The 14,396-nt window shown below is 39.7% G+C and overlaps 1 protein-coding gene across 1 annotated transcript in view; it reads right to left on the bottom strand.

Moving 5' to 3' along the window:
• Positions 1-3,562: 3,562 nt before the first annotated feature.
• The window catches only part of AQR (aquarius intron-binding spliceosomal factor), a 211,628-nt gene continuing 200,794 nt past the window's right edge, over positions 3,563-14,396 (bottom strand). Inside the window, exons 33-35 of the mRNA XM_030214054.1 lie at positions 12,093-12,267; positions 9,478-9,591; positions 3,563-5,933 (exon numbers count right to left, since the gene is read on the bottom strand). Coding sequence (XP_030069914.1) covers positions 5,712-5,933; positions 9,478-9,591; positions 12,093-12,267 — 511 coding nt within the window. The 3' untranslated portion in view covers positions 3,563-5,711. The remainder of the gene's footprint in view (positions 5,934-9,477; positions 9,592-12,092; positions 12,268-14,396) is intronic.

Raw genomic sequence — 14,396 nt, 5'->3', positions numbered from 1 at the left:
ATGACTACTCTTTCTTTAAGAAATTGGTAAGATCTTGTGTAGGGCTTCTTGATCTGCCTTTGCTAGTAGTGGGTGACTTCAACCTGGTAACTGATCCCCTCCTAGATCATTCATCAGTCCAGGGAACAGCATTCACAGGGATTAATAAGGAGCTGTCTTACTTATGCAAAAAACTGGATTTGTCTTTGAGGTTTAACTATTTGAATGTTCTTGCTGTTTATTACAGTATCATTTGTATATAATGATTGTTTTACAGTGTTGTTCAATGCATATATTTCTGATACTGTATTAATAGATTTCAATTTGACATTTCCAACTTTACCTCAGATTGTATTTCTATCCCATTCATCAAAGAATTACCGTATTTTTCAGACTATAAGACGCACCGGACCATAAGACGCACCTAGGTTTTAGAGGAGGGAAATAGGAAATTTTTTTTTTCCTTTTTCCCTCCTCTAAAACCTAGGTGCTCCGGTGCGTCTTGTCCGAATCCCTCCCTCCGAGTTCGGGATCGCCCTCCCCCCGGCCTTGTCACCACTTCTCCCTACTCACGTCACGCGATCTTCCCTGGTGGTCTAGTGACGTCGGGGCAGGAAAGAGCCCCCTCTTTCCTGCCCAGCGCGCTGCTCTCCGTCCTCCTGTATGCAGCCTGACGGTCTCGGCGAGATTCAAAATGGCCACCGAGAATTGAAGTTTCGGCGGCCATTTTGAATCTCGCCGAGACCGTCAGGCTGCATACAGGAGGACGGAGAGCAGCGCGCTGGGCAGGAAAGAGGGGGCTCTTTCCTGCCCCGACGTCACTAGACCACCAGGGAAGATCACGTGACGTGAGTAGGGAGAAGTGGTGACAAGGCCGGGGGGAGGGCGATCCCGAACTCGGAGGGAGGGAGGGCGGGCGATCCCGAACTCGGAGGGAGGGAGGGAAATCTCTACCTTCGGACTATAAGACGCACCCCCCATTTTCCTCCCAAATTTGGGGGGAAAAAAGTGCGTCTTATAGTCCGAAAAATACGGTACATGAGATTGCAAACAAAATGAAAGTAGGTATCTACTTAATGGAATCTTGGGCTCTGAATTTTAAATTGAAAATTAATACTGATAAAATGAAATTTATGATAGTAACTAGCCCTTATCACCCAATAACCATCTCAAATTTTAAGATCGATGTTACTTATTCTTAATTAATCAGTTTCTTTCGATTGCCAAATTTCCAAAGTAGTCTTGACTGTCTTTAATTCATTGTGGAAACTTAAAAGATTAAGACCATTCTTTTCAAGATCAGTCTTTTAGTTCAGTCATTAGTCTTAACCAAATTTGACTATTGCAATTCAATTTATGCAGGTATTAAGAAAACTACAAACTGCACAAAACATGGCTGCCTACCTTATTTATAGATTGCCGCATTACGTTAAAACATCTTTTCTTCTTAAGGATCTACATTGATTACCTATCAGTGAAAATTTCATGTAAGCTCTGTGCTCTTACTCATCAAATTCTTTATGGTATCTTACTGTTTCATTAAGTTATCACCACGAAATGCCACCTCATCATCTAGAGAATATCTCATATTACATCTCCCATGTTGTAAAAACAACCTACAAAACTATCCATAATGCTACTTTTTTTTTTTTTTTTACCAAAGTACCAAATTCTGGAACTCATTACCCAAGTACCTTAGACACTCAGTAGATTATATGTCATTTAGAAGTTTACTTAAAAGCCCACTTCTTTAGATCTGTGTTCAGCTAATATGAAAGGAATTGTTTTATAGCTGTATTCTTGTATTAATATTAAGGGCCCTGTTTACTATGCCGTGCTGTAGACGTGCAAGCTTTTTAGCAAGCGCTAATGCTAGAGACACCCATAAGAACACAATGGGTGTCTATTGTTAGTGCGTGTTAAAAAGTTAGCGTACACATAAGTACATAAGTATTGATCAAAGGTCCATCAAGCCCAGCATCCTGTTTCCAACAGTGGCCAATCCTGGTTACAAATACCTGGCAAGATCCCAAAAAAGTACAAAACATTTTATACTGCTTATCCCAGAAATAGTGGATTTTCCCCGTCCATTTAATAATGGTCTATGAACTTTTCCTTTAGGAAGCTGTCCAAACCGTTTTTAAAGTCCGCTAAGCTAACCGCCTTTACCACATTCTCTGGCAATGAATTCCAGAGTTTAATTACACGTTGCTTGAAGAAACATTTTCTCAGATTTTAAATTTACTACATTGTAGCTTCATTGCATGCCCTCTATTCCTAGTATTTTTGGAAAGCGTAAATAGATGCTTCACATCTACCCGTTCAACTCCACTCATTATTTTATAGACCTCTATCATATCTCCTCTCAGCCGCCTTTTCTCCAAGCTGAAGAGCCCTAGCCGCTTTAGCCTTTCCTCATAGGGAAGTCGTCCCATCCCCTTTATCATTTTCGTCGCCCTTCTATGCACCTTTTCTAATTCCGCTATTATCTTTTTTGAGATGCGGTGACAAGAATTGAACACAATATTCGAGGTGCGGTCGACCCTAATTGTCTTGTAATGCTTCTTAATTTGATATATAAATCGCATTGATCCTGAGCTTTCTTGGGGAAAATGCAGGGTAGAAATGTCATAAATAAATGCTTATATATAATTTTACTATTGTATTTGTTAATAAAACTGTACTTGCTGTATACTACCTTGGGTAAACCTCTTCATAAAGGTGATTAATAAATCCCAATAAATATAAATCTTTATTGGGAATAAAAAAGTATACACATTATGTGGTAAGGATGGGCTAAATTGAATTTTTTGTTTAAGAGTTTATGATTATTTCAAGCAACATAAGCCAGAAAGTATTTATAACTGAGTGAAATAAAGAGCAATTTGTTGATCTATTCTAATGTATACAAAAGGCACAGTGTCTGTGGTATTCATACTTACTCTCACAACTCTGTACTTGTACAGAGTGTAGTTCACTGAGGACTTTTAGCAGAATAGTTCCACGCTAACATGTTTTAATTTCTTAATTTTTATCATTATGTTTATACATAATTTTTTAAAGAAGTAATTTTCATATAACCCGTATGAACAGCCTTATACACAGACGCATGCATGGTAGTTTGTATTTCACTTATTATAATGCAACCAGTAACAGTTTAATCAGCCCTATCTATGCTATTTATGTTAGTTGAACATTCATCCCATTAAAATAAACCTATTACAAAATCATTAGAAGATATGATGACAATCCTTGCGACGAGTTTATTCTCAAAATCTTGGTAACTAGGGAAGAACAGCATGTGACATTTCTGGAATAATGGGAAATGCCATAAGTGAATATAAATTGAAGCCTTGATTAACAAATTAAGGGGCCCTTTTACAAAAGTGCACCAAAACGTGGCCTGCGGTAGTGTGGACATGTGTATTGGATGCACGCTGGACCATTTCTCCACTGTGTCTGGAAAAAAGGGTATTTTTCTTGGGCCGGGAAATGGACATGCAGCAAAATTAAAACCAGTGTGTGTCTATTTATGGCCTGAACCCTTAATGCCACCCACTGACTTAATGGTAAGGGTTCACATGTTACCCGCGCCAACTACCAATTACTGCCGGGAACACCCACGAGATAGAAAATTATTTTGTACCGCATGTTAACTCAGAATTACTGGGCCCTTACACGCCTTTGTAAAAGGGCCCCTAACAGGACTGGCTAAATAGTCTAGCCACTACTCTGAGGATAAAACTGGAGTCGTTTCCAAATTTAGAAAAATGAAGTTGATGTGACCTTCACTATGTTTGCTAATCATATTTATCATGAATATACTAAGGCTCTTACTCATGACTTTGTCCCAACCAATGTTGGTTACCTACTATTTCTCAATCTTCAAATACCTTATTCAAGGAAAATGGCCATATCTTTTGAATCCTTATCTGAATGATACATCCTTTCTACCTTCTAATTCAGTAACTTATGGAAGATTCAAATCAAATATATACTTGTTTTTCTATTTCAGTTTTGGGGACAGTACCTAAAGAAGCAAGTATTCTATTGTTATGAGATCCAAAATCATGGTTAAGACTTTAGAAACTGTTTAATATATTAAATTGTTTCACAAGCTATGTTTATATACAATTCATTTGTTTACACACACACATCTTTGGATCTATATTTTATGATAATTTTCCTTGTGTTTCTAATACTAATCATTATTTACATTATCATTAAAAAAAAAAGCTGGAACTTTAGTTACGTTATCTACAAGGTTCCGATCAGTACATGCAATATCTATATCATTTATCAAAGACATCAATTATGAGACATGAACACATTACCAGCATATAGGTCATGTAAAATTAGAAAGGTTTGGAGATTTCAAAGGATACCTTTTATAGGTATGAGTGACCTTATGCTGTAGGATTCTGTACAAGGGTACTGTTGCATCCTCCTTTGGGGGATTAAACTGGAGGATGACCCATGTCGAATATTCTTATTTTGCTTGCCCTTGAAGAACTAATTTACCTGAATATTTATCTCAGTATTGGTGCTGAACACCAGTGTTACCTACAAAATTCCGATGGTCAGTCTATAACCAGATATACAATGCTGCTATCCAAGTACAGGCTGGTGCTGAAAATTCTGGTATAACTTTAAATGCCACAGCTACATTTTAAACAATGCTCACCATGGAATTTACATGTTGGCTGATTTGTATTTGTGCTGAAAAGTGCTAGTATTCAGTTGCTAAGAACACAGAATTTTGAGTCAAATACGTAGAATTCCTATTCTTGTACAGACTTTCTCACACACATTAATAAATATGGCAGATATCAACTGACCTTTAAGTTATGAATGTATCTTGTTTGGCAGACTGGAAGGACCGTACAGGTTTTTATCTGTCGTCATCTACTACATTACTAAGTAAATCTAGTACAAAACAGATTACCTTCTACTCATCTTGAAGTTGGGATTTGCCAATTCATAGATTCATTCAGATTAGCCACAGGCCTAACTGCAGCTCTTTATAAGCATCTTACTTGCCAGAAGAAGGGAAGCCTAGCCATTTCCTTGCTGTTGTGTGTAGCTGCAATGGGGGCTGTCACTGAATGGAAATCTGCTGCTAGTGTTTAGATGGTTCAAGTGGAGGTATAGAAGTAGAGTAATACAGAAGTTAGTAGCCAGGACTCTTAAAAAACCTTGAGTTTTAATCTCACTGAAACAGTATCAAAATCAGAACTGAGACAAAGGTAGACAAAAAATTTGTTCAAGGGTCCTGGAGGATCAGTAGTGGACCAGGAGCAACACATCTACTTCCAAGTGCTCATCTTTATAAGTTCTCTCTTACCCTGTAATACAATATTGAATCTCTTCATAAAGGTAGTTAAAAAAATCCCAATCAATAAATGATTAAATGGACAAGAAAGAGGAATAACTCTCAGCTATTAATGGTGGACAAAACCACAAGTACAAAATAAAGGATTTATTTTGGTAGAGAAGTAAAATGAGTTTGTTTAGGCAGTATTAATGCTAAATTCTTAACATTGCTATGTGCTTGCCAATATTTAGCACGAATGTACCAGCCTAACGTGTACTAAGAGACTGAAGTGGGGATAATGTAGGATAGTCAGCCTGTAAGTAAAGGCCATATTATTAACATCTCCACAACACTGTACTCCCCTGACTGGTACAAGCATATTTTGACTGTCCTTTTTAGCAAGAGATGCTCCCTGACATCAGGTAGCTAAGTTATTCACATCTCCTGCTTCCTCCTCACTGTCCTCGCTGTCACTATCTCGTCCTGGGTGCTCTGGCATTGTACGAGGCTCCTCTTTGGATTCTTCTTCCCCTTCTTTTGCTTCCTCTACAGCTGTATTCTCCACCTTAGATTCAGGTTCCACATCATGCGAGGAAACAGATTCTCTCTCTTCCACAAGAGCAGGAGGTGGCAGTAGACCCTGGTAATGGGAATAAACCACACTTTCACCTAATATATACCCAAAATCCTCAAAAACGTGACCTCAACCAGTATCAGGCACTGCTCATACAGCCATCAACAAACATGACATTGTTCAATGCACAGATCCCAGGAAATTTACTTGGAAGAAGACCAAAATTAAGGTTCTTCTGTATATTTTTTCCACATTCATTTATCAAAAGTAATTCCATTAAGAACAGAAACATGCATTTTATCTACTTTAGAATTAGGTTTTTCTAGGAGCTCAGTTATTATTTTTGTGCTGTATGCCAGCAAAGCGCATCTCTCCCCACAGTGTTTGCAGAGGATGAGAGCTTTTCAGATGGCTGGCACATTTCAGAGCTCTGGAATAATTGAATAATCCATAAATTGATGAATGAAAGCCTGTGTTGCATTTTCTGTTGACTTGAAATATGCCCTTTTTGGCAATGAAAGAGAAAGTTTGTCAATCCAGAAAACAGATCCTTCTCTCAGCGGATTCTACTGGGAGATGTGAAGAAAATATTTACTTCTTTAGTATAAGAGAAAAAAGCAAAACAAAACTAATTTTTAGGGCCAATATCCTTTAACAGTTTGTTAATGACCTTCCCTTGCAGAGGATAGGTTATAAGGATTTATGGGAGCAGGATGTAGGGAGATCTTTTGAGCAGCAGGAGTGGGAAGATTTTTGTCTACAGACTCATCGGATTTCCTATGTAGTAGAAAATGGTCTTAAAATGTTATTTAGGTGGTATTATACTCTGGATAGGATAGCCCAATGGAACCTCAAAGTAAGCAAAATGTGTTGGAAAGGGTGTGGGAAGACGGGAGCTTACAAAGACATGTGGTAGTCATGTCCTAAGGTGGCCTAGCCTTGGGGTGAGGTTTTTCAATATGCACAAAATATGCTCCATGTCTCCATACTAATGGATATGGAGGGGGCATTACTTAATAGACACTTCCCTGGAATAGAGGGTCCTGGAGATACATTTTTAGGTGAATTAAACATAGGAGGGTGTTCCTACCTTGCAGGGTGTCAAGGACAATTTGGGGTTCCTTTGTGACAGATTTAGAGTGACAGCTTTACACTTAAATAAGTGGAATGACTATACCTAAATGTGGAGCTGGTTTTTGGAATGTTCGTAAGGGAAGGGGGGGGGGGGGGGAATCGAGCACTTGAGTTATTGTGCATATTTCTTATATACAGTGGGGGAAATAAGTATTTGATCCCTTGCTGATTTTGTAAGTTTGCCCACTGACAAAGACATGAGCAGCCCATAATTGAAGGGTAGGTTATTGGTAACAGTGAGAGATAGCACATCACAAATTAAATCCGGAAAATCACATTGTGGAAAGTATATGAATTTATTTGCATTCTGCAGAGGGAAATAAGTATTTGATCCCTCTGGCAAACAAGACCTAATACTTGGTGGCAAAACCCTTGTTGGCAAGCACAGCGGTCAGACGTCTTCTGTAGTTGATGATGAGGTTTGCACACATGTCAGGAGGAATTTTGGTCCACTCCTCTTTGCAGATCATCTCTAAATCATTAAGAGTTCTGGGCTGTCGCTTGGCAACTCGCAGCTTCAGCTCCCTCCATAAGTTTTCAATGGGATTAAGGTCTGGTGACTGGCTAGGCCACTCCATGACCCTAATGTGCTTCTTCCTGAGCCACTCCTTTGTTGCCTTGGCTGTATGTTTTGGGTCATTGTCGTGCTGGAAGACCCAGCCACGACCCATTTTTAAGGCCCTGGCGGAGGGAAGGAGGTTGTCACTCAGAATTGTACGGTACATGGCCCCATCCATTCTCCCATTGATGCGGTGAAGTAGTCCTGTGCCCTTAGCAGAGAAACACCCCCAAAACATAACATTTCCACCTCCATGCTTGACAGTGGGGACGGTGTTCTTTGGGTCATAGGCAGCATTTCTCTTCCTCCAAACACGGCGAGTTGAGTTCATGCCAAAGAGCTCAATTTTTGTCTCATCTGACCACAGCACCTTCTCCCAATCACTCTCGGCATCATCCAGGTGTTCACTGGCAAACTTCAGACGGGCCGTCACATGTGCCTTCCGGAGCAGGGGGACCTTGCGGGCACTGCAGGATTGCAATCCGTTATGTCATAATGTGTTACCAATGGTTTTCGTGGTGACAGTGGTCCCAGCTGCCTTGAGATCATTGACAAGTTCCCCCCTTGTAGTTGTAGGCTGATTTCTAACCTTCCTCATGATCAAGGATACCCCACGAGGTGAGATTTTGCGTGGAGCCCCAGATCTTTGTCGATTGACAGTCATTTTGTACTTCTTCCATTTTCTTACTATGGCACCAACAGTTGTCTCCTTCTCGCCCAGCGTCTTACTGATGGTTTTGTAGCCCATTCCAGCCTTGTGCAGGTGTATGATCTTGTCCCTGACATCCTTAGACAGCTCCTTGCTCTTGGCCATTTTGTAGAGGTTAGAGTCTGACTGATTCACTGAGTCTGTGGACAGGTGTCTTTCATACAGGTGACCATTGCCGACAGCTGTCTGTCATGTAGGTAACGAGTTGATTTGGAGCATCTACCTGGTCTGTAGGGGCCAGATCTCTTACTGGTTGGTGGGGGATCAAATACTTATTTCCCTCTGCAGAATGCAAATAAATTCATATACTTTCCACAATGTGATTTTCCGGATTTAATTTGTGATGTGCTATCTCTCACTGTTACCAATAACCTACCCTTCAATTATGGGCTGCTCATGTCTTTGTCAGTGGGCAAACTTACAAAATCAGCAAGGGATCAAATACTTATTTCCCCCACTGTATCAATGCATTTCCTATATTTTCTATTGACTTGTCTTTTTTCCTAGGTTGGGGGGGGGAGGATTTCGGAATACTTGCTGAAAGGATGAAATGGCTCATTGTTGTTGCTCTGCATAGAAAAGTGGGCACAAAAGAAACTATAGTGCTTCATGAGTTGTATTTTTGTTTCAGCACTAAAGTAAAAAAAAAAAAAAACCCCAACAACAACAAAAAAACAAACAACAGGAAATCAAGATAATATAGCCAAAATTAGGGGATATAACAATATTCCCCACCAATAAACATGCTATTTGGCTTCTTTATTTAACAAATAGCCCTTCTAACAGCTCTGTCTCCAAATATACATAATTAGCATCAGGAAATGTAATAAGGCATTTTCAGAGAAATTTCAAGGAAAAAGTCACTCCTTAATTTTGCTTTTTGTCTTTTCCTCTCCCTAGGACACCTGCTTGGGAACAGAGGCACCCTTCACTGACAAAGGTAAGTCTGGGTTAAAACCCTTTTATGCCACTGTGAGCAGCAAATGACTCCTATTTACACAGACCTGTTCACCAGCTGAATGCATTTCTTTTGCCTTGTGTGTCTTCCATGGAAATAGCAGTGGAACATCTGTACAGGTGGGTAAAATACTTTGAGTGCCAAGAAGCTATTTTAGCAACCATATCTAGGGTCCTTAACCTCTTTTCTTGGAGGCAGAAATACAGAACATTAATGTTCTCTTCTCCCTTTTCATGATGTTTCTGCTCACCTGCCGGTATTGGTGTGTGCTCTGGATCACGTGTAGGTACATATCATATACAAAGTTAGCCATCTGTGGCATGTTCTTTATCACCTGTGCTGGGTATGGTGGCATCTCCCCATTCTAAAAAGAAAATAAAGGGTTAAACAGCACACATGCCTGCTGGATCTTTTCCAACCTTCTCACCACTCTATTACAGATTCCAGAATTAGGAGTATATCGAACATTTTAACCCTTTAAATGCAGTTGCTGGTACAGTATTTTTAAACTTTTTATTTTAAATTGTGATATCCCTATAGCTATTTATCCCACTAAATGTGACTAAGGCTAAAATATATAACCCTATGTGGAACTGTGTCAAAATTTTGCTAAAATCTAGATGTGGTGTACTTTGATTTTATCAAAGCCATTGACATGGTTCTGCATAGGCGACTTATTAAACTGTGTACCCTTGGTATGGGCCCTAAAGCAACTAACTGGTTAGGAACTGGCTGAGTAGAAGGCAGCAAAGTGTAGTGGTAAATGGAGTTCACTCTGAGAAAAGGAGCTTTACTAGTGATGTGCCGTGAAGATCGGTCCAGTTCTTTTATTTTTTATTTATGATTTTTATAAATTTACATCCATATTATATTATAAATGTAATAGAAATAAGAAATATACAATTATTAGGAAATACATTTTCATTAAACCATATTCTTAAATATTGACCTCAATTTAAACCACAATTTAAAGGCAAGATACTAGGAAATTATAATTAAAAGGAAAAAGAAAATAGATATGATATAATCATATTCAGAGAGAAAGAAAAACACGGTATACCCGCTAGCTGATGTTAACAGCATATCAATGTGGGGATTCGGTCCAGTTCTTTTAAACATTTTTGTAAATGATAATACGGAAGGGCTGTCTTGAAAGGTTTGCCTCTTTCTGGATGATACAAAAATCTGCAATAGGTTTGACACTCCTGATTGTGTGGATAATATAAGCAGGGATCTACAGAAGGTTAAAGAATCGTCTAGAATTTGGCAGTTAAGACTTAATGCTAACATAAGTAGGGCTATGCACTTGAACTGCAAAATTCTGAGGGAGTGGGGGTGAAGTACTACTCTGCATGAAAGAAGGGCAGAATTTGGGAATGATCATATCTGATGATCTTAAGGTGGCCAAACAGGTAAGAAAAGGTGACAGCAAAAGCAAGGAGGATGACTGGATAGATAGGGAGAGGAATGGCCAGCAGAAGTAATAACGCCTCTGTACATGTCGATAGTGTCTCTGTATATTTCTCTTGTGAGACCTCATTTAGAGTACTGTGAACAATTTTGCAGACCGCACCATTAAAAAGATATATACAGGATGGAGTTGGTTCAGAGGGCAACTACCAAAATGGTCAGTGGTCTTTCTCATAAAGCTTATGAGGACAAACATAAAAGATCATAATACGTATTATTTGAAAGAAAGGTGTGTGTGTGTGTGTGGGGGGGGGGGGGGGGGGGGGGAGATATGATACACACATTTAAATACGTCCATGGTGTAAATACACAGGAGGCAAGTGGAAAGTCTTTCTACTACTACTTATCTATAGAGCTACAAGAAGCTACATGAAGAGACAGTCCCTGCTCGACAGAGCATACAATCTAATTAGGACAGACAAACAAGACAAATAAGAGATAAGGGAATCACTAAGGTGGGAATGATAAAATATGGGTATTGAACAAGTGAATAAGGGTTAGGAGTGTTTCAACTGAAAGCAAGCTCTGGAATAAGAAGGCACAGGAAGAAGGTGAGAGGGGATCTAAGGAAACAATTAATTAAAGAAAGGACAGTGGACAAGTGAAGTGGTTTCTTAGTGGAGGTGGTAAAGACAAAGACTATCTGAAATCAAGAATGCATGGGACAAGCACATAGGATCTGTAAGGGAGAGGAATCCTGTTCAGAAGGAATGGATCCTAAGGAGCTTAGCCGAGATTGGGTGGCAGAGCCGGTGGCGGGGATGGTGCTGGGCAGACTTATACGGTCTGTGCCCTGAAAAGGACAGGTACAAATCAAGATAAGGTATACACAAAAAGTAGCACATGAGTTTGTCTTGTTGGGCAGACTGGATGGACCATGCAGGTCTTTTTCTGCCATCATCTACTATGAAATGATAGTAGATGGCATGAATGGGCAGTCTGGGATAGGCCATATGGTCATTATCTGCTGTCATTTTCTATGTTTCTAATTGCTTTATCATCAAATGAATGTTTTTACTGGAGTCTGTAACAGTGGAAGGGGCCCCTACTTTTACAACATACACTGTACATATTGATTTATCAGCTGCCTTATTCTCAATGGGAGCTCTAGGTAATGGTTATAACACATGGACGTAACATTCAGAATGATGTAAAGGGTGTGCTGTATGGAAGTCCAAAACTCATAGTCAAGTGTATGGGGATTAAAACATGACTACCGAGGTTTCTTGGATGGAATTATTTTTCTGCCTTTCACTCTCCTTATCTAAGGTATAAACTCAGCATAAACAACTAAAGACCTCAGGATAGATGAGAACAGTGGCATGCGTGGGGACTAGCCCCAGAAATCATGATTACCCAGAGTCCTATGACAGCAAAATCTGTTAAGAGTCATACCCGTCTGTCAGCAGGATAGTACTCCGTAGGAATGATGTACAGCTGGAGTGGACGAGCTGTGAGCTGAGTGAATGCTGGAGTTAACTCAAAGCAGTTCTGGAAGAGTGAGACTCTTGCAAAGATGTATAGCCCCAGCCTGGCTCGTGACATAGCAACAACTAACCGGCGAACATCCCTGCAGGAAAAACATAAACCATCAATGCATTTGAAGCCGTGCAGCAGGACTCCTGGAACTAGAGAAGAGAACCATACAGAGTTAGTTTACTCCTTCTCCCCATGTACAGTTTTATCCTTTCAGTCTACTAAGCTATCCAGTCTTAGAGATGGAAGGCTCTGTACCAATCACTTCAGCCTTCCAGTCTTGGAAGTACAAGCTTACATTCTCTATGCTAAACTCCCTTTTGTTTAAAATCCTATGATTCATTTACATTTCACATCAGAAAGCACTCAGAGTAGTTCAGATATACTGTACATACCTATATGCCCACCTCTAATCATGTAAAAAATTTTCAAGCAGTTTAGCACAGCAAATTAGTGTGCTCCTGTGTACAAGGAAAGAGGGAAGATTCTTCACCCTACAATCACTTTGGAAAGATATGTAAAAATACTTCTGAAACACAGTGAAGCAGCACACTAGTACAAAAATGTTTTCAATCATTGCTATTACATCTTATCACTTGCAGCATCCCTGGGATAATCATCTTATTAAGTTTTTGAATGTGCCCATGTGAAAAAACTGGGGGTTTTTAAGCCTGTAAAACTGTATTAATTATTTCTTGAAGCTACTTCTTTAGTTTGGCCAGCAGGTGCTGCATGTTTATGTTTAAAGCTGTTACAGATAACTGACTGTTCCTTCTTTAGTTAACACAGATAAGAGATAACTTGCAGTGATGTGGCCAGCTATTTTTAAAACTTGCTGTTCTGGGTTCTGATTGGTCCAGGAGCTGAATTCATCTAGAATGTACTGGCTTTTTTTTCTCCAGTCTCAGCTTGGAAGTAGAGAGAGAAAAATCTCTTTACTGAGACCCTGGAAGCAGTTATATTCTGTAACCTGTGAGCAGCTACATTTCCTGTACTTTCCAGGCACTATTCAAGTAGTGAACAAATGTTTAAATAGTTTTATAATTGATCCACATTCAGTTACCTGCTATTATGTGCTGTATTTGTTCCATCTATTTTTATGGTTCTCTGTTCAATATTTTCCATGACAATAACCATTTTTAGTTTATTGCCTCTGTCTGGACTAAGAATCCTGGTGGTTTGTGTGTTGGGTCAGTGAGTGCTTTCTGGTAACTGTGGGACCACTGGGACTGTGGCCCCCAGTAACATAGAATTCACTGGGGATAATTTGAGAGAGGGAGACTCACCCAGATGCGTTTGGGACCCAGTCGGTGTGAGGAGGGTGCTAGTATAGAGCACAAGTGGCAGATACATTTGCCAGAATTTTGAATTTTTGTAAAGTCAAAGGCTGTGCTTGCATTTATTAGGCTTAATTATCTATAATTAGAATCACAGGAATCAGTGATAACGATTCTTAGAAGTGTCCTAGAAATTTTTACATCTGTTTGCCATTTATCTGTATTGCTTTGCTAAAGAAACCATCACTTTGTATATACTTCTAATGGCCCATATTTCTAAAGAGAGACTATAGCCTTGGGACTAGTTATTAGGTGTATTTATCCTCCAGACTCAGTGCCATTGTTTTACACACCAATTCTAAACACCTTGAGGTGTCATGGATTCTCTCACAGGACTGGGAACTGGTTAAAAAGATATAAAAGAAAGAGTAAGCCAAAACAGTCAATTTTCTCAATGGAAAAAGGTGAACAGTGGCATGCTCTAGGGCAGTACTTTTCAACCTTCTTTTTTAAATTTTGGGACACACTTTAAAACTTGCTCGATTCTCATGGCACATCAAACTAAATTTCACACAAGGGCCACAGTGCTACACAATAAGCTGAAAGGCTGATGTTGCCAGCTCCCATTCACCTGGGTCCAGGACCTGGTGGTTTTGGAAGTCTGCTTGCACACTGTCCACTCCTGTTATGTGCAACACTAAGTGTGGCAAGTGATAATGTTCTGCCCAACTACACAGCCAGTGAACCTCCCAGGCTACTGCCTTGGCTCCTGGTGCCTACCTTCCTGTTGACATAAGCTACTGCTGTTAACATTGTTGGAGAGAACTCTCACTGATTTTCTCTAGCACTATCTAAACAGGCCAGATGCTTAAGACAAGATTCAATTTACATAGACATCACATGAACAATACTGGTGCCAGTAGGGCTCCCACTCCTGTTGGTCAGC

The sequence above is a fragment of the Microcaecilia unicolor genome, chromosome 9, assembly GCF_901765095.1.
Source record: "Microcaecilia unicolor chromosome 9, aMicUni1.1, whole genome shotgun sequence".
Classification (NCBI taxonomy): domain Eukaryota; kingdom Metazoa; phylum Chordata; class Amphibia; order Gymnophiona; family Siphonopidae; genus Microcaecilia; species Microcaecilia unicolor.
Note: the sequence above shows the minus strand (reverse complement) of the source record. Positions and strands in the feature narration are given on the sequence as shown.